The sequence below is a fragment of the Rhinolophus ferrumequinum genome, chromosome 22 (genome assembly GCF_004115265.2).
Source record: "Rhinolophus ferrumequinum isolate MPI-CBG mRhiFer1 chromosome 22, mRhiFer1_v1.p, whole genome shotgun sequence".
NCBI classification, from domain to species: domain Eukaryota; kingdom Metazoa; phylum Chordata; class Mammalia; order Chiroptera; family Rhinolophidae; genus Rhinolophus; species Rhinolophus ferrumequinum.
In genome coordinates this window covers 29,893,116-29,920,259 of record NC_046305.1, presented here as the reverse complement: position 1 = coordinate 29,920,259, position 27,144 = coordinate 29,893,116, and the positions used below count along the sequence as shown (strand labels likewise).

Below are 27,144 nucleotides of genomic sequence, written 5' to 3'. Positions count from 1 at the left end.
TCTACTTTGCTCTCTACTTTCTCTCTGTGACTCTCCCTGTCCTTTCCTCTACAGTATTCTCAGTTTGTCTTTGCACATTAGGCTATTTCTTTCCGTGTCCTGTGTCGCAGTTTCTTTTCCTCCCACTTGATGGACTTAGGGATTTCTGGAGACTCAGGCAACTGGGTCCCTCCTCTGCTTACTTCTGTATGTGGTGGGAGAGGGGTTAGGCCTATCATCTTCTCTTGCCTTCCCACCCGTGCTCCTGGTGCCTTACTCCAGCTCTTCTAGCCTTCTCTGGCTTTATATGACTATCCTAGCTTCTGCTCTCTCCTTCCCTCTCTCTGTCTTTTGCTCTCTTTCCTCTTATCCCCTGTCTCCTATTTAAGCTAAATCCTTGCTGGCCACCTGCCTCCTCTTTCCTGCACTGCCCTTCCCTTGCCCACTGAAGCCAGGAAATTCAATTTTTCAGCATAACCATCCACCATCCCTGCACCCCCCTTTCTGTTCCCTCCTGTCATACCTGCTGTATCCAACACCACTTGGGCTCACAATGCCATTGTCCTTCCATGAAACATTCTCAGGGTTTCCGGCCAGGGCACATTTGCATAGAGTTGTCAGATCAGATTTAGTCCAAGTATCTTGGGCTGGCAGGGTAGAAGGGGCTAGAGGTCCAAATGGGGTGGGGGAGGGGGTGTTCCAGTTGCACCTACCAGTCTTTTTTAGTTCGGGAGTTCAAAGTCAATGTGAGTGGGCCTGGGTTGACAGGTCACTTCAGAGACCCACAAATGCTTGCCCTCTATCCTCCTTTTTCCTACCATGAACCTAGTAAAAAGGGATATAAGAAACTCTGATGGGAGTTCCTTACAGGGAAAACAAAGATTGGCCTTTCTTTTCCTATCGTGGATACATCATCTGGGTCCTCTCAGCCACTGTCTTAGTGTAGCAAACCAACAAACCTCCCTCTACACCCCTGCTGGGAGGAAATGCCAGAATGGCCCCAGATATACCACCTCTCCCACACAGTCTGAGAGGGATGGGCACAGGGCTGAGCCCTTAGGCATGTCAGCAAGAGCTGGCTGAGGTCCCAGCAGAGCAGAAGATGCTACGGCAGAATCTTAGAACATCAGAGCCAGAAAGGCTCTTGGGGGGCCAAGTAATTCAGCTCCCTCTCTTACAGTTTAAGGAAGCCGAGACCCAGAGAAGTGAAGTCTCCCCAAAGTCACGCAGCTGGATGGTGGCAGAGCCAGGACCAATAAGCCCACACCTCCTGACTCAGGGCCAGAGTTTTCTGTCCTTGGCAGGTGGTGTTGGGCCAGGTACCCTTACCTCTTTCAGGATTCTGTTTCTGCCTCTTTTGGTGACTATTCCACTGGCCCAGACCAATACACTCATGCACCCTGTCACTATGAATATCACCCAAGGCCTGCAACCAGCCTCTGTAGCCGCCTCTGTGGTCTGCTCAAATGCAAGAAAACCAGATTGTGGCCACTTGTAAAATCCCATCTGGTCCCTGAAAAGATTCTCCTTCGGCTGTCCCTACCATACCTCAGCTTTGGAGGTAGACATTAGGGTGTCTTGGCCAAACAGGTTGTGGGCAAAGAGGAGAAACTGGTTCTTCTGCCTATGGGTTCAGCTTCCTGGGATGAGAAAGGACCAAAAATGGGAAGGTGGGGAATGTGGGGAAGGTCAGTGGGTCAGTTAAGTCAAGACCTTTGAGGCCCCTACTATTCCCTTTCATTTTTACTTCTAACTGTGAAGTGAAGGCAGTGCGTTGATATTGTAAATGCTGGTGGGCAGAAGAGTGGGGGGCATAATAATTTATGAATGTTTGAAAACTTGTCTTTGGGAGGTGAGGTGTGTCATTTCTGACTCTTAATCTGATATCTATATCACCTGACATCTACTCACAGCCATATCTGAGATTCCCTGCTGTGAACAAGGCAATGGCGCTTTCTGACCCCTGATTCCTTACCTGTCAGCGGAAAGGGTTACAGTCTCGAAAGTCACATCACATTTGACAGTTTCAGATTCTGGGCTGGGCTCTGTATAAGGCAAAAGCAACACACCTGTGCCCCTCATGTCCCGTCAGCTGGGCAGGTCTAGTGCTTCCCTCCTGGGAGCTGCTGGTCTAAGGGTCATAGTGAACCTGCTTCTCTGTCTTCCTCTGTGGGCCAGTTTCTTTCTCTCCTATCTGCCTTCACTGTGCCCTGCTCCAGCCAGCACTCCCTCCTCACCCTCCCTTTCTCTCTCACTTCCTCCCTTCTCCTCTGCCTTCTCTCCTCTATCAAAAGTGCAAATCTCTCTTTCCTCTTTGCTGGCCCTGCCCAGAGAATTGCAATCCTCTTTTCTTGGTGAGAGGATCCAATGGATGGGGCCCTCTCTGGCTGTTGTATTTTCATAGAACATAACAGGAATGGCTGGGGTAGGGAGAAATAGTCTTGGGGGAAGCAGGAGAGCAAAGATGTGAGAGCAGAGAGAGGGAGGAAGAGTGGAGTGTGGAGAGATTTAGTTCCATTTGAAAGCTGTCAGTATGAATCAAAGGCTTCTCTTTGAACCAGCAGCAATCTGGAGTGGAGAGCATGGGGACTGCTCTGGCCCAGGGGGTTCATTACTGCTTGTTTGATAAATCCAGAGAGACAGGGCCTGGCCTACACTGCCCCCCTCTCCTGCAGCCTGGATCCCTTGGCTTCTCGTGTGCTTGGCCCTACTCCCTCTCTGGTTCCTGCCAGGCCTGGCAGGCAGGGAACTGGGAACATGACTGCCAGGGCACGTGTGCCAAGATATGGGTGCAGATGAGTACCCATGGGGTGCAGAAACATGTACTTTAATGCAAAGGTGCAGGGTGTGTGTGTGTGTGTGTGTGTGTGTGTGTGTGTGTGTGTATACCAGTGAAGATGTGTGCTTGTGTATTATGGTACATGTGTGCCCACAAAAAGTATACAACGCATGTCTGAAATCTGTTAGCATTTCCAGACTCTCTACTCGTATGGTAGATTTTGAGGTCACTTAATAATTCTCAGTCAAAAATGGGATTCGACTCCTCTGTCCTCACCAGGCATTTGTGGGGGAGCCTGGTATTAGCCCCAAGGACAGACCCAATGGGATGAGAGATGTGTTCACACACAGAGACTGTGATAGGTGGCTTTTCCTGGCCTAACTTGGGACCCCAGTACTGTGCTGAGGATGGAGGAGGAACTTGGAGAATAGCTGGAAGGCAGTGTCACCCCAGGAAGATCAAGGTTGAGAAGAAGACGTAGGATGGTGCTAGAGAAGAGGTGTCCTGGGTGAGAGGATAGTATCAAGGGGAGATGAAGAGGCCCAGGGGACAGGTTTTCACAGTGACCAGAGTCTGAGCTAGGAGGTCCCAGGGGGTGGTGATAGGTGGGAAGAGAGTCGTAGCCAGACTATTATGATGGCATTCCAGGGTGAGCAGGTGTTCTGGCCCCTTGCTTTGCTTATTGGCTTCAATACTGCCCAGCTGTGTGCCTAGAGGGGTAATGCTTATCTCTCCGAGCCTTAGATTCTTATTGGAAATACTAATGGGCCTCACCCGTCTTTTGGGTACATTAAGTGAACTAGTCTCAGTGACTTAAAGGTTGGCATTTCGCGAACCACTGAAACCTCTCTGGATGCTTCTGATGGTTGTTCCAGACTAGAGAACCATTCTCCCTTCATGCAAGGATATTTATATCAAGCTGCCTCCTGTGGTTGATGGCATCATGTAGGGGCAAGTCCTGCGTGAGTGGAGGACACTGGCCAGCCCCAGATCTGAGGAGCACTGCCCTTCCAGGAGGTAAACAGGGTTGAGAAGGAAGTCTGAGGCATAAAGTGGAGCTCAGAAGTGATAGATGGATGAAGAGCTTAAGGGCACCAGAAGTTCTCTGGGGTGCGGACCATGAGTCCAGTTCATTTAGGAGAAACTTCTTGGATATTCCTAACATGACATAGTGCCAAGAGCAGGGACTATGCAGCCTAAAAACCTGAGTTCAGGACCCGCCTGGTGGCTCAGGTGGTTGGAGCGCCGCGCTCTTAGCGCAGAGGTCAGCAGTTCGATTCCCACATGGGCCAGTGAGCTGCACCCTCTACAGCTAAGATTGTGAACAACAGCTCTCCCTGGAGCTGGGCTGCCATGAGCTGCTGGAAGTTGTCATGAGCTGCCGTGAGCTGCTATGAGCAGCCGACCGATGACTGGCGACCGACTGCTTCAGCCGGGAGGAGCACAAGGCTCATAATACCAGCATAGGCCAGGGAGCTGTGTCCTACATAAGTAGACTGAGAAACAACGGTTTGAACAGGAGTGGGAGGGGAGGCGGAAGAAGGGGAAAAAACAAAAACAAAAAACCTGAGTTCATTCCCATCTCTGCCACTTGGTGTCTGTACCTTAAGCACCCTGAGCCTATTTCCCTTTTCTATGAAATGAAGATATAAACCACCACTGTTAGTGGACTTTAATGCTAGAAATGATGTCTATAAGGCATCTGCCTTGGTGCTTAGCACATAGTTGGCATCTTATAATTGGGAGTTATTATTAAGGATCACTGCTGGGATTGAAGGGACAAGAAAGGTAAATCAAAGTGTCTCTGTTCTCCAGGGGCTCTCAGGGGAGTGGGAGAGGCAAAACCACAAACACAAGTAACTTTTAATATAAGAGAAAGGCTATAATACAACCTGGAGCCCAAACAATGCAGAGGAGGAATATGGGAGGGAATTATTCCAAGTGGGAGGCCAGAGATGCTTTGAGTTATGGGGTGAGGTGGTGAGAGTGGAGGAGTTAACTGAAAGGAAGAAGGTCTGGGAGAGGGGCTGAGTGGAAGGAAGCTGGTGGGAAGTCAGGATTTCCCCAGCTCTGCCCGCCACACCTCCCACACTTCGTGAGAGGCGCAGAGCTCCCCGGGGAGACCCACTGCTTCTACTTTCTCCCCAGAGTCTCTCTGAGCTCCCCTCTCCCTCCTGACCTGTTCAGCTTTCACCTGCCCAAAAACCCTGGCTACCCTTCCTAGGAATCTTCTGTCCTAGTGGCAACACTGGTAGGGCCAGAGGACACCTGGAGTCTGAGATCCCCCAGCCCATGGTAACATGTCTGAACCAAGACATCTCAGAGACAAGGAGCAGGAGATGGAGCCCTGCCTTTCCCTCCCCTCCGCACCCTCTCTTACCCTCCGCCACTACACACTCACCATGTACCTCCCTGACCTGTGCTCTTTGTCTTTCTTGTGTCTCCATCTCTCAGTCATCCTCAGCCTTCCTTCTTTTCTGCCTCGGCCTGGGTCTTCATAACTCCACAGGTGGGGTCTTTCCTGGTGCTATTCTCTCTGGATCTCCTTTTTCTTTCCTGGCCTCTTTTCAACCAAAATCTCCTCTTCCCTTCTTGCTTCTTCTCCAGCCTAATTTCTCTCCTTTGCTCTCCCTCTGCATCTGTCTGGATTTCTCAGCATCCTTTGCACCTCCTGCTGGATCTGTGCATGCAGGTGCCACTGTGCCTGTGTACAGCGGGTGTGCTCTGCCTCTTCACATGGCTGCCTTGGAGCTCACCACATCTGTGATGGTGAGGGAGTGAGATCAAAGCAGGAGGAAATTCATTTAAAAACACACGTGAATTCACCTTCGCCTTAGACTGGAGCTGCCAGACAGGCAAGGCCATTTATTCAATGCCACTAAGGGAGACTAGTCTGTTTTCCCAGTTTGTCTGTGGCCAGGCCCTTCCTGATTCCCCTCCCACCTGGCTCCTGGGCCCCACAGCCCCCCATTCCTCTGCATTTCTGTTTGGCACTGGTTTTATTTCCTGGAAGCAGCATGCGGATGCAGAGATGGGATGGAAACTTTGCCCCCAGTCCCAGTTCAGGCCCTGCTCTGTGTCACAGATGGTAGAAGGCCCAGTGTCATGCAGGGTGACAGGTGGGGTCTCTAGTCCTGCTCCCCACATAAGAATGCAGGATATGGCTAGGCCAAAAAGGAACACCCATGGAGCCATAGATAGGGGAGTCATACCACTACAATCTCACTGGCTGCTGGGTTGGAGACACAAACTGCAACCCACCGTTCACTTGTCTCTGCCAACCAATCTCACTCGCTAGCTGCAATCCGCCTCTCTGCAATCCATAATCCACACTCTGCCACGCCATGCCAGAACGCCACACCTCCACACCACACCACTATACCTCCTTGTTTGCTTAGCTGTGGCAGTTGTGTCAGTGGCTAATAGCTAACCAGTAACAGCTGATGGCTAACTAGTCACAGTTGATGACCACCTGAGCTAGCAGCTTTCCATGTGAGGCCAAGAGCCTGGAAACTGCTCTCTGGGGCTCTGTCCCCACACTCCCCCACTACAGGGTCTCGCCTCACAATCTACGTGATAAGCGTCTTCCGCGAGGGTCCCTGTGCCATATTAGCCTACAGGCACCTACAAACGGAAAGAAATAGTAGTCTTAGGAACCAACAATGGTAAATCCCTTCCATTTGAGAGGATACATGCTAGCTTTTTGTCCTGGGAAAGGAGGGTCGCTGCCTGGTATGCGGGGCGGCCTGTGGGGGTCTCAGCTCCCGCTCCCCACACAAGAACTCAGGATATGGCTAGGCCAAAAAGGAACACCCATGGAGCCATAGGTAAGGGAGTCATACCACTGTAGTCTCACTGGAGGCTGGATTCACACGACGTGCGACCTGCTGTCCAATTTTCTGCCAACCGATGACTCCCTAGACGTAATCCGCCGTGCTAACTAATCCACGCTTGCTAGCTCAGCCACCATCTTGCTAGCCCCTATTTTTTGCTAGCGTAGCCACTGCAGTTATATTAGTGGCCCATGGCTCACTGGTTACAGCTGATGGCCAACTAGCCACAGCTGATGGCCATCTACTCACAGTTAATGGCCATTTACTACCTGAGCCAGCACCTTTCCACGTGAGGCCGAGAGCCTGGAAACTGCACTCCTGGCTCTGTCCCCACACTGCCACTGGCACCTTTCCCGGTTTGTGGTAGCAGACCTTTATGGCAGTGCTTGGGGGTTGGGAGCTACATTGTCTCCACTCACTTCCTCCACCTCTGCCTCAGAGTCTCCACTGTGGGGCCCCTCTTCTAACAGGCGGACCCGAGCTTCCAGAGCCTCCAACTGGGACACCTGGTCTGACACCTGAGATATTTCATTAAGCGCATCTTCTATGTTGAGACTCAAGGCAGTGAGGAACATCCAGCCCACATGGCTGGCTGTACCCTTCGCCTTCTCCGGCAACCGCTCAGCTAGAACCTGCAGGGCCCTCTCCACGCTGGCCGGAGAGCCATCCATGTCCTCCCACCCCTCCTCAGGGGTCCAACTCCTGAGAACAGTGGCCACTGGGCACCACACTCTGTGTAGGGGCCATCTGTTCTCCTGCCCAGAGACAGACGCCATTTCTACCTGGCCGGAATCTTGCTCGCCACTCCAGGTGTCCAAGTGGGTGGTGGCCTCGGTGTAAGGTGTCCATAATCCTTGAAGCCTACAGCAGCAGCAGATCACCAAAAGTAAGGCAACGCCTTCCATGGCCAAGAGGGTGGTGTGCCATCTGGAGGCTTGAGTCTCCCAGGCAGACCGTGTCTCCCGTTCCTGGTGCAGCTCCTCACAGGCCTCCTGAAGCTGAGCTTTGACACGCACAAACTGCTGCACCATCTTTCGGAAGGTTTTGGCTGGCACCATACCCTGCTTGCTGCACCATTTGTCATGCAGGGTGACAGGCGGGGTCTCTAGTCCCGCTCCCCACATAAGAACGCAGGATATGATGAGGCCACAAAGGAACATCCACGGAGCCACAGATAGGGGAGTCATACCAGTATAGTCTCCCTGGCGGCTGGGTTGGAGACACAGGAGGCAGGAGCCACACGATCCGCAACCTGTTGTCCACTTGTCTCTGCCAACCAACCTCACTTGCTAGGTGCAATCCGCCTCTCTGCAATCCATAATCCACATTCTGCCACGCCACACTAGGATGCCACACCACTACTCCACCTTGCTAGCTTAGCCGCAGCAGTTATATCAGTGGTTAATGGCTAACCGGTAACAGCTGATGGCCAACCTGTCACAGCTGATGGCCATCTACTACCTGAGCCAGCACCTCTCTATGTGAGGCTGAGAGCCTGGAAACTGCTCTGTGGGGCTCTGTCCCCATACCCAGCCATGTGTGTGTTCTCGGATTTGTGTATATCTCAGCTGGGCCACTGGCACTGGTTATTGATGCCTTCTTGACAGTGAAAGACACAACCAGTATCTTCTTTTTGGTTGTAATGCCACCAGGACACCTCTGCCCTTCCGGCTATGTCCTGTCTGGTGTCTGCATCTCATTGCTCACTTTCTAGTCTTTTTCCTCAGCTATTTCCATATCTCCTCATCACCCACCCCCATCATTGCATCAGAACCTTCCAGAGTTCTGTTTCCCCCACCCAGCCTAACTCTACTCCCTCTTTCAGGGAGCCTCCGACTGCAAGCCCTGTATCAGCACTGTCACTCCTGTCACTTCAGGGAGAACCCTACCTGTCCCTCCATTCCTGCACTGTGTCTGCCTCTGCTGTAGTCTGTGAGCCTGACCAGGGGCTGGGGTGCTCTGCCTCCTTTCCTTGATGGCAGTTTCACAAGGCAGGGCTGTTTACTCACGGATTTGCTTACCTTCACTCCATCAATTAGTAGACGTACTCAGAACACGTGCTGTGTGCTTGGCAGCCAGGCCCTGTGCCAGGTGATGGGGCTGGAGCTCTGAGTGACACAGTCCAGATGCAAGAAGTTCCCCCGCGGCAGGGAGGGGGTGGACAGTGCAGTGTGGACCTTCTATAGCAGAGGTGAGAAGTGAGTGCAAAGGCCTCTGAGGGCATGCAGGTCAGTCATGGAAGACTTCACAGAGGAGGTAACTATTGGAATCCCAAGGGAAAGGCCTGTGCAAGAGCATGAAGTGGTGACAAAAGTAGAGTGTGCAGAGTAGAGGGAATAGGACTTGCTGATGGCAGGCTTGGGGCTTTCTCCTGATCATGAGCCAAGTCAGGACAACCCATGGGCCTCTGGACTGTCTCAGATACTGTCTTGGCTGCAGGGGCTGTTCTGGGGCCAGGAAATATTTGTAGGCTCAGGACCTAGACTGCCTTTCTATTGAATTAAATTCCCTAGACCCTTCATTTCCCATCCTCTCTGGACTCTCTTTTCAGGGTCACTGCTTCCATCCCCATCTCCTAACTTGCTTCAAACAGGCCTAAACCAAGAGGGTATTTTACTTCAAAGTCCCAAGGATGACAGATACCTTCTTTATCATGTTACTGCTCGGGTTTCTGGCAGTCCCTCTACTTATCTAACCTCTAGGAATAGAGAAGGGTCACAGTTACCGTTTAGTGGGTACATGCAAGGGAATGCACGCAGTGTGTCATATACTTTATCCCATTTAATTTTTACAACACTCTGGGAAGTAAGTGTTCGCGTCCCCCAGTTTGCCAACGGGGCAAATGAGGCTTAGGGAGTTAAGTGATGAGGTCACATGTTTAGGAAGCCACAAAGGCACTATGCTAACCTATGTCTGTCTCCTCAACCCGTGCTCTTAAAAAAGGGACTTTTAGTCCAAACTTGTCATTGTACAAGTGAGCAAATGGATGCTGGAATGGAGAGTGACATGCCCAGGGTCACACCACTCCTCCCTCTGACAATATCCCCATCTCTCTGACTCTGACCCCAAGGACATCCCACCTCTGTCCTGCTGGAAGGTCAACTGCATCCTTGCACCAGTGGACAAAGAGCCAGCTTCTCACTGTCCTCTGGAGACTTCAATAGGAGACCAGGGTTCCCAGGCCCCACACAGGAAAGCCATGAATATAAATTCAATCTCTGAGCCCGGGCTCACAGACCACCCCACTCCCAAGCCCTTGACTTGGGCTCTGGGGGCCCTAGGAAGGAGAAACAGGAGAGTGGAGAGTTTGCAGCATGAAACTGCACTAGAGAAATGCGCAATGATATGAATAAATTTGAATAATAATGAGGGCAATGCCTGAATTAATAATGCTGGCTATTCACCTGACCCACTCCCTCCCCTGGAAATATGGGTGAGCCTATCCTTTGCTTCTTTAGAAGACATGGATGAGATATCAGGTCATCAGAGTTAGGTTGCTACTCACAGAGTGTGGGGGAGGAGCCCTGTTTCTGCAGACCCAAAGAGCTAGATCTGCACACTTAACAAAAAAAGGCTGCCCCTTTGTATTAAATCATATGCTGGCCATCAGTCCATTCCTGGCCCACCCCCATCTCCCTTTGTCCTCTTTATATGCAGCAACCAATGTGGATGTCAGATGTTTAGGGAAATTCAGAGGAAAGAGCATGGCCCTTGGCCTTGAGCAGAGGTTCCCGTTCTGGTGGAACAGATAGAACAAATGCCCCACTTCACCAGCTGTCCTCTACCCCATGATAAACAAAAGCATGGGCACAGACTCTGATAGCATAAGACAGGAAATCCCATGGATAGAGCTGTGACAGCAGGGCTGAATGATGGGACAAGCTGTGCTTGCCCAAGGAGCTAAGGGACCAAACTAGGAGGACTTCCTGGAAGAGAGGAATGTGGAGCAGGTTTGAAAAGAAGGGAAGAAATGAAGCTGGAAGAGGAAAAGGAAGAAGGGAGGGGATGAGACTAGGAGACTAGGATAATTTAGAGGGAGGTTTTGGAATGGGGAGGGACACATTCCATTTACTTACATACAAAGTGATGGAGGATCAGAGAAATTTTGGAAAGTTCAGTTTGGAAACAGTTGGATTTGGAGATTGTGGTCTCTACAGAGTTGAAAGGGGAAGGAGTCCCCTGAGTTCTGTGGAAGACTGATTTCAGTTACAGTGGTTGACAGATTGGGGACATGGGTAGGAAGCCGCAGACCTCTCCTTTTGCTGTCTCACAGCCCCTCCATTTTTTCTCCTCTTCCCCACAGTCAGGCACAGGAAGCTAAGGCACTGCTCCTAGAGCTGTGCACAGTGTCCAGGTCTGCCCCCCACAGGGCAACCAGACTGGTTGGAGTGTGTGGGTGGGAGCAGTGTGGAAGAAGAAATCACCATCCAATTCCCTGCTCCATTTAGGCTCCACAATTAAAGACAATTACTCTGCAGTTCTCTAATCAAATGCTCCCGGCCGAGCTGCCAGCCGGGCAGCCATGTGTAGCTCCCACAGCCAGAGAGAACAAAGTCACGTCGCTTCTCAGCTCCTACAATGTAGGAGGCCGAGCATGTGCCAGGTGTCCATGTGTGTGCCCTCATGCTCCTGTCATGTGGGATCCAAGGTTTAAACACACGGAACAGGGCGAGTATGCCATGAAGTAGGTTCACAGCCACTTTGTTTTGGATACACAGCCACCCAGGCAGTTTATATACACACCCGTGGACATCCCTGTCCCCTAGAAGCTGCCCTTATGTACAGGATGCATTCATGGGGAATTCTACTTGGCATAGTTGCACACGTGTGTTACCTCATGTTGGCTCACACGGCACATGTCCAAGTAGAGGTACAGTGGTATATTTATGTCTCAAAGGTTGAGGGGGACTGTGCTATCACCAGCAGAATTTATTTGTTATAAAGTTCTTAGAAGAGAGAAATGTGCTTTACCCATACTTTGCTTCAGCCTCTCTCCTGCACCCTACTCAGGCAATGTCTGCTCAGAGGCCAAAAACTCATTTTAATATCAGCCTGAGCATTTTTTATTTATTCAACAAGCCTTTATTAAGCACTAGAGCCAGTGCTGAAGCAAACTGATACGGATGTGGGAGGAGGCGGTGGTAGAGGAAGAACCGAGGACCTAGGGTACCAAGACTCAGATTCGAATCTCAGCTCTGCCCTTAATTTACTGCCTGTCCTTGGGTAAGTCACTCATCTCCCTGGACCTCAGTGTCCTCCTCTGTAAAAGGAAAGGGTTTGACTAGCCTAGTCTCTAAGGCCAGTATATAGCACTGCACTACTTTCTATGATTGCTAAGTATTTTGGCTCCTGAAAGCATTCCCATGGGCCATGGAGAGACAAAGGAATCAAGGGTGAGCACGTGACGTCTTGGAGGGAAGGGATTGGGGCTAAAGTAGGGCAGGTACTGGAGGATCCACCTGTCCAGTCTTCCTCTCTCTCTCCAGCCTAATGCAGTGTGGGAACAAGTTCCTGGGAAGGGTAGCTTCTTGATGGAGCCCCTCTGCTCATGCATTTCCTTATCCAGTGCTGGCTTTGGCTTTGCCAGGGACCCAGACCCGCTTCAGCCAGGAGCCAGCTGACCAGACTGTGGTGGCCGGACAGCAGGCTGTGCTCCCCTGTGTGCTGCTCAACTACTCGGGGATCGTGCAATGGACCAAGGACGGGCTGGCTCTGGGCATGGGCCAGGGACTCAAAGGTGAGTGGGGCCACCCAGCAAGCCCAGCATCCAAACTATCCCATCTTTGCAACACTCCCCCCGAACCCACCCAAACAGACTCCTGGACTCAGCATCTTAGTTTCACATCTCACCACATTCTTTCTCTTTTCTTTAGCCCCTCCTTTCTCATATGTGTGGGTCAGACTCTCTCCCTGTCCTCCTGAGCTGTGTCTCCACTGCTTTCCAAACCCCACAGCTCTGCCTTTCCTCCTGCTTGTGGGCTCACTCAAAAAAGGCAACGGAAAGCCTGGGGATCAAAGGAAACCAAGAGATCTTTATGTAAAAGAGCTTCAGACAGACAGACACCAGGAGAGCTGCTGCTGCAGACAGAGATGAAGTAGGAGGTGCTGGAAGATAGAGTCTCCTGCAGAGCAGAGGAGAGACAGGAAACTTCCTTGTCCCATAAGTGTTTCATGCCAGGCTGGCTTTGCTCCAGTCTCTCCTGCCCCTTGTCCAGGCAATGTCTGCTCAGAGGCCAAAAACTAATTTTAATATCAGCCTGAGCACTTTTTTTCTTTTTTTGCCTGAGCACTTTTTAATTTATTCATTCAACAAGCCTTTATTAAGCACTATGGAGCCAACATAATGAGTCGGTAAAAAAATAAACAAACAAACCAAACAACCAACCTATATTCCAAAGAAAATAAAGATACTTTTGGAAAGGCTGCCTGGCAGGGTGGATGAGGAGTCAAGAAACCTGGTGCTAGTCCGGCTTCTGCCTCCTACCAGCTGGGTGACCTTAGGAAAGCTACTTCACCTCTCTGGGCCTCAGTTTACCACTGTGTAAAATAATATAATAGTCACGGACCTGTCTGCCTTATAAGTGAGTTTTGAACCTAATGAGAGAATATGCTTTGTGAAAACACATTGTTCACTGTAAAGCAGAGTAAGGATAAAAATATAGGAGGGACTGTATGTTTTTATTTTTATTGTTGATTATTTGCTATGGATTCCATGTACAGGACAAGTGGGGGAAATTTGTGTGTATAGAGCAATCTGTATAAAGGAAAGAGATGATTCTGGTAGATCTATTGATAATAGAAACAGAAAGAAACTGGGAGAGAGAGAAAGAGAGATCAATAGATATGTAGTGAGAAGAATCAATAGCTTCTGGACAGTGGGAAATAATGGAAGGGAGCTGATGGTGGGAAACTGGAGAGGGGAGGGCAAGGGAGACTAGATCGCAAGGGCCAGAGGTTGAGTTCCACATGCCACAGCCACAGCTTCTGCAGCTAACAGAAATCTCTGGTTTAGGGGCTCCTTGAGGGAGTTGGGCCTCATCCATTCCTCCCTTGCCCAGTGAGCCTTGGGCTTCCCTATAAGTCCCCAGTGAGCTCATGTCTGTGCTGCAATGCTCTATATTTCCTAGCACCCACGCACCTCCTCTTCTCTCCCTCTCCTTTCTTCCTACTGTCTGCCTTTATTTTTTTTTCTCTTTATTTCCTATTATTATGAGAGACATTTGTCTGCAAACAGCTTCGGAGATTTCATCTGCTCCTGCTCATCCCCTACTTATGCTCACCACCCCTCCCGCCCCCTCCCAACCTTGCTGTGGGAGGTTGTGACATCACAGTGTCCACATCTGGGACCTCATCCTCATCAACTGGGATGGAGTCCCCAGAGAGGGTAGAGGGAGGAATGCTGGCCTGGAATGAGATGTAGACCCTGGCATGGGCATAAGAAGTGGGTACAGGGTGTTCCCGGTCCTTCAGGCTGGCTTCCAGGTTGGGACGGGGCTCACGCTGGGCTCCCCCTTTCTGTTCCCGCAGCCTGGCCGCGGTACCGGGTCATGGGCTCTGCAGACGCCGGACAATACAACCTGGAGATCACAGATGCCGAGCTCTCTGACGATGCCTCTTATGAATGTCAGGCCACGGAGGCCGCCCTGCGCTCCCGGCGGGCAAAACTCACCGTGCTCAGTAATAGCCCTCAACTTCCCACAGTGCTCTCAGCCCACTCGTCCTGTCTCTTTCTCTTGGCATCCTGGCAATCCTTAACCTTCTTCAGTTACCTCTTTCATTTTATACTTCTCCCTCTCTGTTTCTGGCCTCGTGCCTGCCTTCACTGTCCCTCTATCTCCCTAGCTTTCCCTCCCCAACTCCTTTTAACTTCTAAAGCCAAGTCCAGATTGAAGAAAGCAAAATGGAGACGTGGGCAGCCACTGGCAAGACATGTGGGGTGGGTGAGGTCTGGCATCCTGTTCTCAGGCCACTCAAGGACTGGCTGTGCCTTCTGGACATAAAGCTTTCCCCACCAGAGCAGAAGAGTATTGGGATGACAGAGACCCAGTGCTCGCTTTCCCAGCCTCTCCTGGCAGACAGACTTGTTGGTGAGGGAGCTTCTCCCTTTCTCTCTCCAACTCGGCTGCCTCAGAACCCCGGAAACTGCCCTTTTTGCTCCTTTTCCTCCTCACTCAGCCCTTCCTCCCCTTTGCTGCTTCCTTTCCTCCCTCAGCACTCACACCTCCTCCTCACATTCAGCTGGAAGCCTCCTCAGAGAACAGGGAAGCAGGGCTGGAAGGAATGGGCTGAGAGCTGAGGACTGGGGCGGTGGGGTTCTGGCTGCGTCTGGATGGGGCCCTGGAGGAAAGCATGTCTCTCAGCAGCTGCCCAAGGGGCACAGAGCATATGTCCCTCTATGGTAACAACCAAAGCAATTTGCATAATGAAGGGGTTCTCCTGCACATAGTACAGGAATGAAGCCAGCTCTAACACGCCTGCCTCTATTGGGCCTCTCTTGCTGGACCTCTGGCTCTAACAGTCTTTCTGTCTCCCTCAAGCTCAGGGGCTCTCCCTAGGCCTCCACCTCTGTTTTGTTTTCTGTCTCTGGCTCTGTCTGCCTGTGACCTTCTCTCTTCTCTTTTGTTATCAACCCTCTCTTTTTTCCTGCCTCCATTTGATCTGTCCTGCTCCCTCTCTTTTTCCTCCCCTAACGAGAAATTGTTGAAGTGGGGGAAGCCCCCAGGATGGATGGGAGGAAGGGGAGCTGATACGAGTGAACTTGGATACAAGGAAGTTTTTCACCTGGGCAGGGGAACATGACAAGTCTTCCAAGTGTGGCAGGGAGAGGCCTGGACTGGGATCAGGAGACCTGGGCCATTGTTGCACCCAAGAGTCTGAAGAGGTCATGACCTCTGGACATTAGTTTTCTTGTCTGTTATGTGGCAAAATGACATCAGCCTTTTCTTAACTGCCACTTTGCTGCTCCCTGTGCAAGGAGTTGTAAAACTGTGAAGGTCTGGGCAAATGTGAGATGTCGGAATAAGTAAGGACTGGAGGGATCCCACAGCCAATTTCATTGGCTATAAAGGCCCTGAAGGACTAGGACTCAGGACTAGTGGATGACTTGCTTTTCTTCTCTGGCGAGGACAGAATGGGAAGAATTACTAGTAGCAAGGAGTAGGATTGAAGTTAGGGAGCAAGAGTTAATTGACCACCAGGAATGGGCATGGGAAGACAAAACATCATCTTCCATCCCTTGTTGGAGTGTATGTGAGCTCCATGCTGGACGAGGCATTCCAAAGGAACCATAAGATTCTTAGGAGACCTCTCTTTTTTCTCTCCCCAACTGTCTCTGTTTCGGGTGCTAGAAAGTGCTACTTCTGCCCTGGAAAACTCCCATCCTAATGAAGCGGCCCTGATAATCTTCCTTTCCCTTTCCCACCCAAGCACAGAGACAGAAATAAAGAGAAATGAAGAAATGAAGGCCAACCAAGCCCCTAGGTATTGTAGGAACAGGGCTTATGATGGTGTCCAGTGGCTTGGTTCTATCAAGGAAGGCTTCCTAGAAGAGGAGAATATAAATGGGAACCACAGATTGAAGCGTATCTCGTTAAAAAGCTTGCAAATCAATTAGGGAGAGCCACATCAGTGAGGGAGCTGACTGTCTAGTTTTGACTGCATGGTTGGTGTTAAGGGTGTGGGCCTTTGTAGCCTATTTGGGCGGACAAGGGGAGCAAGGAAAGGCCCCAAAAATAATAAAAGAGATGAAAGATTAGTCTGACCGCTTCTTTCCCTTCCTTGTCTCTCTTGAATTCTCAAACTACCTGCCACCTGCAGCCTTGAGGACACAATAATGAGGCAGGACATTTGTCATATCTTCCTTCATACACACAGCTTTTGCTCATGGTAGTCCAGGGCCCTCTCACTGGGCAGGGCAGAGTCAAAAGTGGGCTGTATCCAGTGCCCAGTATCAGCCTTACTGCACATAGCCAGCCTCATCAGCTCCACCCACCAGCAGCTATACCCCTCCAACCCCCACCCCAGGCTAGGCTTCTTCACAGAATGACCTTTCATTCTTCCTGCAGCAGGACTTTAAGAAGCTGCCTCCCACCCCCCTCAGACACAGACATAATATAGACCTGCAGCTCCCTCATTATTCACAGTGATAACAACTTGAGTGCAGCAGTGAGAAGCATAGTCCGGGGTCAGTAGGCCTGGTCCACCTCTCGCTCTCCTGTCTGTGAGCACATTTGCTTAACCTCCCTGAGCCTCAGTACCTTATCCTTAAGTTGGGGTTAATCGTATTTATCATGAAAGGATTAATGAAATATACTTGATGGTGAGGATTAAGTGACATCATATACATAAGGCACTTTGGCTGACACTTGGTGAACATTCAGTGAGTAGTAGAAACATTGTCGATTGCATTACAGTTCACACATGTCCTTACATCCTGGATCTCATTTCCCCTTCACAATAACAACTCTGGGGAATGGGTGTTAATGTTCTTTTTGAAATTTTACAAACAAGGAAACTGAGGCCACAGATACATGTACATATTAATATGCAAATTTGTCACAAACCATAAAATTTGTTCATGGACATAGACATGGAAACATGCTGTCCAACTGATGGCTGAGCAGACACCTCAACAGCCTATTTTCCTTTGCCCCAGACATGGAGAGAAAGGTGGGCTGATGACAGAGGTGACAGATGGATGGTCTTTCCCTGAACAAAGGGAAAGGGCCAAGCTTACACAGGAAGGGAGAGCTGATGGGAAGAGAAGCCTGCCTTCAGGAGGGATTTCTTGTATCTGGGTATGGTATCCCTTCATCCTCCCTATCCCCCCGTAGAAGCACAAGGCCTCTGCTCATCCAGGACATTCCTCCTGGGTGTGCCAGCAAGGCATGATCTTGAGGGTCCCAGGTGGACCAGGAGATACTGACTGGCAGCTCTTTATCCAAGTCTTTCCACCTTTCTCTCCTTTCTACCCCATTTCCAAATCTGCACCCATCTGGCACTGGAACCAGGTGCACCAGTGAGCAAAGAGGAGGAGCCAGGGATTCAGTGGATGATTCACTAGCCAAGAGTTGGATACACTGATGGTTCTTGTCCAAGCAGTAAAGCAAACACATTCCACACATCACACATGCCCTACACTACAATCCATATACGATGCCTCATCTGACCTTCATGAGGGCCCTGTGGGCAGGCATGTCTCATTATGTCTCTGTTGAAGAAACAGACTCAGTGACTTGAGAGACTCAGCCAACATCACATGAGAGGTAAATAAAGGTGCCAGGATTTGAAACCAGGGCAGCCTGATTCTAAATGTCATACTTTTCCCATTCTACAACTCTGCGTGCACGAGTTGAGCAAAATGATGGGACAGGCTACAAGTAGTTCCTTTCTCCTAGAAACCCCAGAGTGGAGACCATCATTTCATAAACTTTAGGACAGCCCTGCCCACCACTGTACTCCATGGGCCTCCCAGGGTTCACTCTGAACAGTTCCCTTGGAGAGCCCCCTCTGAGTCTTTCCTAGTCAAAAACAAACAAAACCCTTATTTCTAGCCTGATGAACACTAGGTGGACCACAAAAATTATAATCAAAATTTGTCTGCCTTTATCTCATCAAACACTTATTCAGTAATTCAGCTAATATCTCCCAGGACATGCTCACTACCGAGTTCTGAGCTAGTCACTGGGGCTTTAAGAGAAAATAAGAAGTGTCTTCTGCCCTCAGGGAACTTACAGTCTGGTTCACCTGAGCATTTAGAAGTCTGTCGGCATAGGACAGGGAGAGACCCCCTGATTGCCTCGTATTAGACATCTGCAATTCAATTCCTTCAGCACTTCACAAGGGCCTACTTTGCTCACGTTCTGGGCACTGGAGACTGTAAATATTAGTGAGGCAGGGTCCCTGCTTTTCCAGGAATAACGGTTTGATGGCGGGGTGTGGGAAGTGGGGAGGGCAAGGAGGTGTGGATAATCACCATAAGTAACCCAAACACAAGGTACATGGTATGAGGAGTTCTGAGTGACTTGCCAGGACACAGGTGGTGGTTTGAAGGGGGGCGTGGCGTGGCATGGAAGGCCTTGTGCAGCAACTGGGATGCAAACAGGATGGATAGCACTTCAACAGGAGCTCTGAGGGAAAGAAGAGCAGAAGCAAAGACGAGGTGATGAGAGTGCAGGACTTGGCCTAAGGAGCCCTGAACAGCAGGCTGAGGTGCTTGGAACTCATGCTCATGGCAGTTGGTAGCCATTGAAGGTGTTTGAACAGGGCAGTGGCAGTCTTAGCTGTGCTATAGAGAAAATAACCTGCCAGCAGTGATGGATGAGTTGGAGCCAGCAGGGACTAGAGTCAAAGAGTCCATTTGGGAGGCTGCTATAATGGACCCACTCATCTGGCTGCTCCAGGGCAGAGGAGCAGGAGAGAATGAATGGAAGAAGCTCCATGGAGGTAGCCACCTTTCTGTGCCAGGCCCTCCAAGGTATGAGCTATACTCAAACCCTGACTGAGATAGTCTAGCCCTTTCCTAATTTGAGGCCATTCCCCTTATCTGTATGTATCCTTGAGCAATGGCAAGGGATATAGTACCAGAATATGGTACAGGCTGTTGAGGGCCTTGGGTGAAGCCCCCACAGGAGCACAGATAAAATGACTATATTAGGGAGTAAGGGTGGCATCGCCTCACCCAGGAGTGGGTATGAGGAGGGAAGAATGCCTCCAGAGACAGGGGTTTTGGTTATCAGGGTAGTGTTGTCTGAACCCTGGACTGAATTTGCTTTGCTCTGCCCCACAGTCCCCCCAGAAGACACCAGGATTGATGGAGGTCCTGTGCTTCTGCTACAGGCAGGCACTCCCCACAACCTCACGTGCCGAGCCTTCAATGCCAAGCCTGCTGCCACCATCATCTGGTTCCGGGACGGGACGCAACAGGAGGGCGCTGTGGCCAGCACGGTGAGACCCTGCCTGCTCCTCCAGCTCCTCTTGGTCCTTATCTCAGATCACCTTTCCTTTCTCACTTGGGTCTGACCATAGACTCGGGGCTGCAGATGAGAGAAGAGGCCTTTGAGGTGATCTGGTCCAACCCTCTCATTATACAATTAGGAAGACTGAGGCCCAGAGAAGAGAAGTGAACTCCCAGGTTCACAATACTATTCAGTAGCTGAGCGGAGACCAAGAATAATAGTAATAATAGCTATGTTGATGAAGCACCTACTGTGTGCCAGGCACTATGTATGCCAAGCTCTTTGTGGACAGTGTCTCTTAATCCTGACAGGAGTTTCATAAGTTAGGGGTTATTTCCAACTCACAATGAGGAAACTGATGGTCAGAGAAGTTGAGTGACTTGCCCCAGGTCACACAGCTGGCATGCATAGAGCTGGGGTTTGTACCTGGGTACAGGTACAGACAGTACTCTCTCTATTGAGCACCTTGACCTCTTTCCCTCATCCTCTAGTTGGCACATTTCCTCAGTTAGCCGGGGAGACAGGGATCATTGTATACATTTCATAGATGAAGAACTGTAGCAGAGAAAGACATCAAGTGATTTGCCCAGGATCAAATGGCAAAGTTGATAGTGGAGATGGATCAGAATCCAGATCTCCTGTTTGGCGTTCCTTCTGTCGTCTGGGGGCTTTTAAACGTATGTGTACCCAGCCCTTTACTATGTGCAGCAAGAGACACTTTTCATTGTAGGGAGAAGTGTTTCCCCAAAATGTCGCTCACCTGTGTGCCTTAGAGGGTGGTCCCAGGCAGAACCTGGATTAGCTCTGCCCTTGACACCTAGGACCATTCACTTCTCTCTGGCCTTAGTTTCACCATTTGACAAATGAGAGTTTGGCCTCGGTGGTGCTTAACTTTTTCACCACCAAGAACTCTCTTATTTTTCTCCTCTAGGATTACATGTATTGAAATATTTTGGCAACCAAACAAGCCGATTTGTTAATGGCCACTTGTCGTCCACCCCGCTTTTTTAATATTCCTTACTTAAAGACCTTGGTGCTGCAAAGCAGCACAAGGGAGCTGCTGTTACTGCACTGGGCTGGTTCTGCTGTGGCCCAGGAGAGACATGTACATTGCTGTTAAGGTGCAGGCCTTACTTTGGCCAATAGTATGGTTTGCCTTTGGCAGTTTGCAATAAGGAAACAGCCCCAGGGTTCCTTTGACCATAGTTAGGGATATCAGGTTGGATACCACAGAGCCAGTTAGAGACTTTTGAGCCTGAGTCCTTTCCCTGCCCTCAAGGAGTTTATGGTCTAGCAGGAGAAACCTAAGATTGGAAATATCCAGACATGATGCCTAAAAGGCATGGCAGAATGTGCCTAGAGCCATGTGTAAGACACACTGCCTGCGAGACAAGTTCAGGCTACAAGAGAGTCTTATGAGAGCTGCAATGGCTAAGGAAGCCTTTGCAGAAGAGGAGGGACTTAAGCTGAATTTAGAGAATTCCAGGAATGAGGCTCAAAACCATGGGGAAAACTGTGCTACACACAGAGTGAACTCTAATACAAACTATGGACTTTAGTTAGTATTAGTATTAATAATGTATCAATATTCGTTCATCATTTGTAATACATGTATCACACTAATGATTCATGTTAGTAATGGGAACTGTAGGGTGGAGGAGAAGAGCATATGGGCATTCTCTGTATTTTCTTTCAATTTTTTTTGTAAAGTTAAAACTTATCTAAAAAATAAAGTCTACTAACTGAAAACAAAACCTGGGTAAGAGGTTGGGTCTGGTGGAGGCGGCTGAATTTCAGGTTAAAGTGCTTCTCCAGCATAAGCCCAGTTCTGCATCAGTTCACCTTGAGATGAGTTTGACCATGTCTCCCACCACCCTTGTCCCACCCCAGGAACTGCTGAAGGATGGGAAAAGGGAGACCACCATCAGCCAGCTGCTCATTAACCCCACAGACCTGGACATCGGGCGCGTCTTCACCTGCCGTAGCATGAATGAGGCCATCCCAAGTGGCAAGGAGACTTCCATCGAGCTCAATGTGCACCGTGAGCAGGGTCCCCGGGGGAGCTGGAGGGTTGGAGTGCGGTGGGGAAGGGAATGTGAGCACTCTTGGAGAAGCACAGAAGAATCCTCCAGGGGCCCTAGGAATGATGCTCACTTTCCTCATCCTGTGAATATTCCCTGGTTTTACCAGTGGGCACTGAGGGTGGTGAAGAGCCATCGGCTACGAGTTGGGCAGTTCCCGGGTCTATACCAGTATGTGGCTTTGCGTGATGATTTAATCTCTCTGAGCCTCAGTTTCCAATTTTATATATGTGCAGAAAATAAAATACAGGCATACAATCCCTTATCCAAAATTCCAAACTAAAAGTATTTTGGTGGCTAAACCTGACCCGAAACTCTGTCATCTTTTCTGTAATGCACTTAATCCGAATAGTCATATGTTGCACTGCAAAGGTATTAATATATGTTACTATGGGGTGTTGCCATACACTGCTGGGGTTTTTACATAGTAAATCGTCTATGCACACCATGTACCCTTCTAAAATTTGAAAAATTCCAAATTCTGAAACACATAGTCGTTTCAAGCGTTTCAGATAAGGGATTATGGACCTGTACCTGCTTCTCAGGGTTGTGAGCATTAAATGAGATATAACGTAAGAGCATCTAGCATGGAGTATTCAAGCTGGTCCGTGTTCAATCAATTACCTCTGCCCTGGGCAGGGTGGAAGTGTGGGCAGCGATTGGTGAGATACCCCACCCCCATCCCTTTTAGTGAGTCAAGCGAGCCCGCACTGGCACCTAGTGGCCACCATTGGCCATTACACCCACTGACTGATTTGTCCCTTCGGTATAATCCTTGGTGGTCAGTCACCCTTAGACGGCCCCCTAGAGGCTCTGTGGGGTAAAGGTGAGGAACACAGATTATTTATTGGAACTGGTACACTGCAAACTCAAATTCCCAGGTCCATCCCCACACAGTGGTGGAATCTGAGTATATGTGCCACGGAGAGAAAAAGAAACGAGGTACAGAAAAGATCCTGACTTCCTGTTCTCTGTTTTGCAGACCCTCCTACAGTGACCCTGTCCATTGAGCCACAGACTGTGCAGGAGGGTGAGCGTGTTGTCTTTACATGCCAGGCCACAGCCAACCCTGAGATCCTGGGCTACAGGTGCGAGGATCAAGGACTGGGAGCACTCTGGGGAGGGTAATGGAGAGGACTTGAAACCAGGAGTGGGCTGCTGGGGAGGACAGTGCCACTGGATGTGGGTAAGAAGGCTCCAAGCCCTGACACCCCTGTGTTTCCTCCTCCCCCAGGTGGGCCAAGGGGGGCTTCTTGATTGAAGATGCCCATGAGAGTCGCTATGAGACAAATGTCGATTATTCCTTCTTCACGGAGCCTGTATCCTGTGAGGTTCACAACAAAGTGGGCAGCACCAATGTCAGCACTTTAGTAAATGTCCACTGTGAGTAGCTACAAGTACAAGGGCCTAGACAGAGAGCAGGGATGGGGACATGGGGTGGGGGCAGAGGGCAGGGGCCTGTAAAGGTTCTGGGTGGAGTGAGGGAGGCTCCAGGAAGCTGAGGAGACCGGGAATAGACACGGGGAGGTATCTGGGCAGGAGAGGGTAGAGAAGGCTGATTGGAACTTACCCTGATGACAATGAGACCCTAACAAGCTGCTTCCTTCTACCTCAGTTGCCCCCCGGATCGTAGTTGACCCTAAACCCACGACCACAGACATTGGCTCTGATGTGACCCTCACCTGTGTCTGGGTGGGGAATCCCCCCCTCACCCTTACTTGGACTAAAAAGGACTCAAACATGGTAAGACGCTTGCTGCCTCTCCTGGGTGCTGGGAAGAACAGGCACAGCCACCAGTGGGGAAAGGACATGGTCGCCATTGGAGGAGGGAACAAAGGAATTGCGGCATCATTTTTGAAGTTGAACCTGGGATATTTCTAGGGTCTTGGGATTTGGAGGAGAAAGACAGTGCTTGCAATCAACCCCCAGCCTCCTCACAGAACAGCTGGCCAGTTCAGTGGCAGTGGGAGGGACACACTGACCTATGTGTAGGAGGAGGCAGAGGGCCTGAGAGGGATTGCAAAAAATTTGGTGAATAAATGCTACATGGGAAGATAGGGGACCTGGAATGGGTCACTAGAGAAGAGAAGGTTGAATTCTTTAGCACTGTGGAGACCTGCATTAAATAGTTTGGGCCAATATTTCAGGAAGAAGGATTTCAGAGTGAAACTTCCACTAGAGCAGATCATCTGAAGAGGCTGCATCCTCTGTGAAATGACCACAGCCTCACCTGCCCTCTGACCCACCCATCTCTGCCCCCAGTCTGTGTGCAGAGATGGTGTGTTTAAATGCCAACCTATTTAGAGTCAGAGGAGGGACCAGACAGACTTGGGACCCCGTTTCCCTTCTGGGAATTCACTTGCAGCCCTTCCTGCTTTCTTTCCAATGCCTCCCATGCGGGGCCCACATGAACCTAGGGGCCCAGGCCTCCTGGCTCCCCACCCGAGGCTGCTCTCTCTGCCCAGGTCCTGAGTAACAGTAACCAGCTACTGTTGAAGTCTGTGACCCAGGCAGATGCCGGCACCTACACCTGCCGGGCCATCGTGCCTCGGATCGGAGTGGCTGAGCGGGATGTGCCACTTTATGTCAATGGTGAGTGTTCTGAGAGGGGCTGGGCCTGGGTGGGCAGGCATTGTAAGTTCCAGCTGACCCTGACTCCCTCTTCTGCTTGCAGGGCCCCCCATTATCTCCAGTGAGGCGGTGCAATATGCTGTTAGGGGTGACGGTGGCAAGGTGGAGTGTTTCATCGGGAGCACGCCGCCCCCAGACCGCATTGTGAGCGCTGGGATTGGCATAGGGCATGAGCATGGCCAGCCTCCTCCTTCTCTACTCTACACTTTCTTTGTCTATGCTCCTACTTGTCTCTACTTCCAATCCTCCAACTTTCTGTCTCTCTGTCCCTTTCCCCGCTCAAATGCCACCTCCCCTCTTACTTGTTGTATGACCCTGAAAAAATTACTTAGTGCTTTGAACCTCAATATCCTCATCCATAAAACGGGTACAGCACTCCTACCCTAACAGTTGCTATGAGATGTAATTGTGACAGCAGGTGTGAAAGACCCAGGGGAGCCCCTCACTGGATTCATTGTTAGTTCCCCTTGGCTACCACTCTTACTCTCTCTTCTTCCTCATGTCCTTCCCTTTCCTTCTGATCTTTCCCTTGGTTTCTCCCCTTCCCTTTTCCTTTCAGTCCTGCCCTGTCAGCTCTCCTTCCCACCCCATCCTACATGGCACTCCCCTCCCTTCTGCCTTCCTCCTCAACCAGCTCCCTCACCCAGTCCCTCACTCCTCTCCCCTCTCCCCCACACCATGAGCCATTAATTCCTTCCATGACCATTAATCGTCACACCCCTCATCACATTTAATGACCATTTGGCTAACTCCAGGGCTGCCCAAGGATACTTCATTACCACGGCCGCCCGGGCAGCAGGTGGCTTGGCTTCTGGGGGCTTTGCTTACAGAGCAGGGAGGACTGATCCTGGAAAGGTGCCAGTTCTCAGCCACTATCCACCCTTCGGGCTCTACACAGAGGGAAGGGACACAAAGTGGGGGCTGCCCCCCAAGAGGCCAGGGCTGAAGGACCCTGGGACACCCCTCTCTGATAATAACTCCTCCCCATTATGAGACTCTGTGGCTGGGTTTCCAGAGTCAGCTAGGCGGGTTCCTGTGGGGCTAGATTTAGGTTGGCTAAAGATAAGGTTGAAGATTGAGTAATATGGAAGAAACCTTGAGAATTGTCTAGCCTGTTCCTCTCACTTTACAGATGAGGAAACTGAGGCCCAGAGAAGGGGAGGGAGGCCACACGGGAGCGCCAGGACTTTAGCCCAGTGTTCTTGACTCCCTCATCCAGGATTTTTTCTACAATACAAGGGGTTCCTAAATGCTGGTTCATTGGGTCAGCTGCACCCACATCACGTAGGATCCTTATAAAAATAGAGATTCCTGGACCTCTCCCCAGGAGATTTCTATTTAGGAGATAAGCACCTGAGAATTGTCACTTTAAAGAATGTCCTAGACATGTTTGAATGTTACTGACATATGTCTCAGTCATGTTTGGGAGCTACTATTTCTCCTAGACTGGAGGTTCGACACTAAGATTTGAAGCAGCACGTGTGACTTAGGTTTGTTGCAGGGTGTGTTGGGCTGGTCTTAGGGGTACACAAGGCACTTGGAGTAAGGATGCCTTGAAGGTGCGTCAGGTGTTCCTGCCATCTGCCCCTTCCTTACCCCTTCCTGCCTTTCCCACCCCAGGCATGGGCATGGAAGGAGAACTTCCTAGAGGTGGGGACTCTGGAACGCTATACGGTGGAGAGGACCAACTCAGGCAGTGGGGTGCTATCTACGCTCACCATCAACAACGTCATGGAGGCCGACTTTCAGACCCACTACAACTGCACTGCCTGGAATAGCTTCGGGCCAGGCACGGCCATCATCCAGCTGGAAGAGCGAGGTGACAGCAGGGTTGGCTGGCAGCCAGGGCCCAGGGCAGCTGGGGATTCAGCTCCCTCTTCTTTCCCAGGGCCAGGCCCAGAGAGAGACAACTGTATCTTGGGCCTCCCCACCAGAACCTGGCCTTGTTGCTCCACTGGGGAAATCCACTCACTTTTAAATGTTTATTGAGCATCTGCTATATGCCAGGCCCTGCACTAGGGGCTGCAGAGACCAATGTGAATAAGACAGAGTCTCTGCCCTCAAAGAACTTTAGTTTAGAGAGGAATTTACAGAGTGGCAGCAAATGACTTCAGGTGGAGAAACGTCAAATTATCTGTGGAAGGGAATAACACTACCCACATCATTGGGTTGGTATGAAGATTACATGAGAGAATATTTATAAAATACCTGGCCTATAATAGGTGCCCAGTAAGTTTTGGTTCCCCACCTTTCCAAGAATCCTTAGTCTGATAGGAGACACATGTTCCCTCCCCTAAGACACTTCTAGTATGACTTTTTTGGAAGCTTCCAAGCCTGAAGAGGGAGAAGGCTTTTTTTTCTTAACTAGGTATTTGACATGGGAGATAGGGGGAAATAACTGGGGATCCATTCAGTTCTGTCTTAGTTGAGGGTGCCAGCAAAGGAATGGTATGGAAGAAGACAGTAGATAGAATAAGATGGTGCTCAGCAAGCAAGACTTTCTGGAGGGGAAGAGCCTTACACAGATCTGATCCATCCAGAAAGGGAGAGAGAGCTGGAGGCAAGAGTCCCAGGTCCTTGTCAGCTCTGGGGAGCAGGAGCAACCAAGGAGGACTGTTTAAGCCTTGGGTGGGTGGTGCAGATGGAGCCATCACAATGGTGGGACAGGTGATAAAAGTGGTCAGAGCACACATGGCAAATTGAAGACTTTGGAGACAGCTGACCTCAGACAAGAGCCCAGCCCAGGAAGGAGAGACCAAGCCTCACAGCAAGGTGGGCTGCAGGAGTGGGACAGACGGATCACCAAGGCCAATGTCAAGTTGATGCCCAAACTGCCAGGATGAGAGGTGACCCCCGCCAACTCTGATCTAGCTGAAGCTCAGGCC

The 27,144-nt window shown here is 50.4% G+C and overlaps 1 protein-coding gene across 6 annotated transcripts in view; it reads left to right on the top strand.

Annotated features, from left to right (window-relative positions):
* Positions 1–27,144, top strand: part of KIRREL1 (kirre like nephrin family adhesion molecule 1) — a 110,679-nt gene that overhangs the window by 80,627 nt on the left and 2,908 nt on the right. Inside the window, exons 3-12 of one of the 6 annotated variants that reach the window (XM_033093391.1) lie at positions 12,179–12,328; positions 14,119–14,268; positions 19,379–19,536; positions 21,438–21,588; positions 22,611–22,716; positions 22,863–23,011; positions 23,244–23,371; positions 24,046–24,220; positions 24,303–24,403; positions 25,880–26,078. In XM_033093391.1, the coding sequence (XP_032949282.1) occupies positions 12,179–12,328; positions 14,119–14,268; positions 19,379–19,536; positions 21,438–21,588; positions 22,611–22,716; positions 22,863–23,011; positions 23,244–23,371; positions 24,046–24,220; positions 24,303–24,403; positions 25,880–26,078 (1,467 nt within the window). Of the gene's footprint in view, positions 1–12,157; positions 12,329–14,118; positions 14,269–19,378; positions 19,537–21,437; positions 21,589–22,610; positions 22,717–22,862; positions 23,012–23,243; positions 23,372–24,045; positions 24,221–24,302; positions 24,404–25,879; positions 26,079–27,144 lie in introns of all 6 variants that reach the window. The other 5 variants (XM_033093390.1, XM_033093392.1, XM_033093393.1 and 2 more) reach the window with 5 other exon arrangements.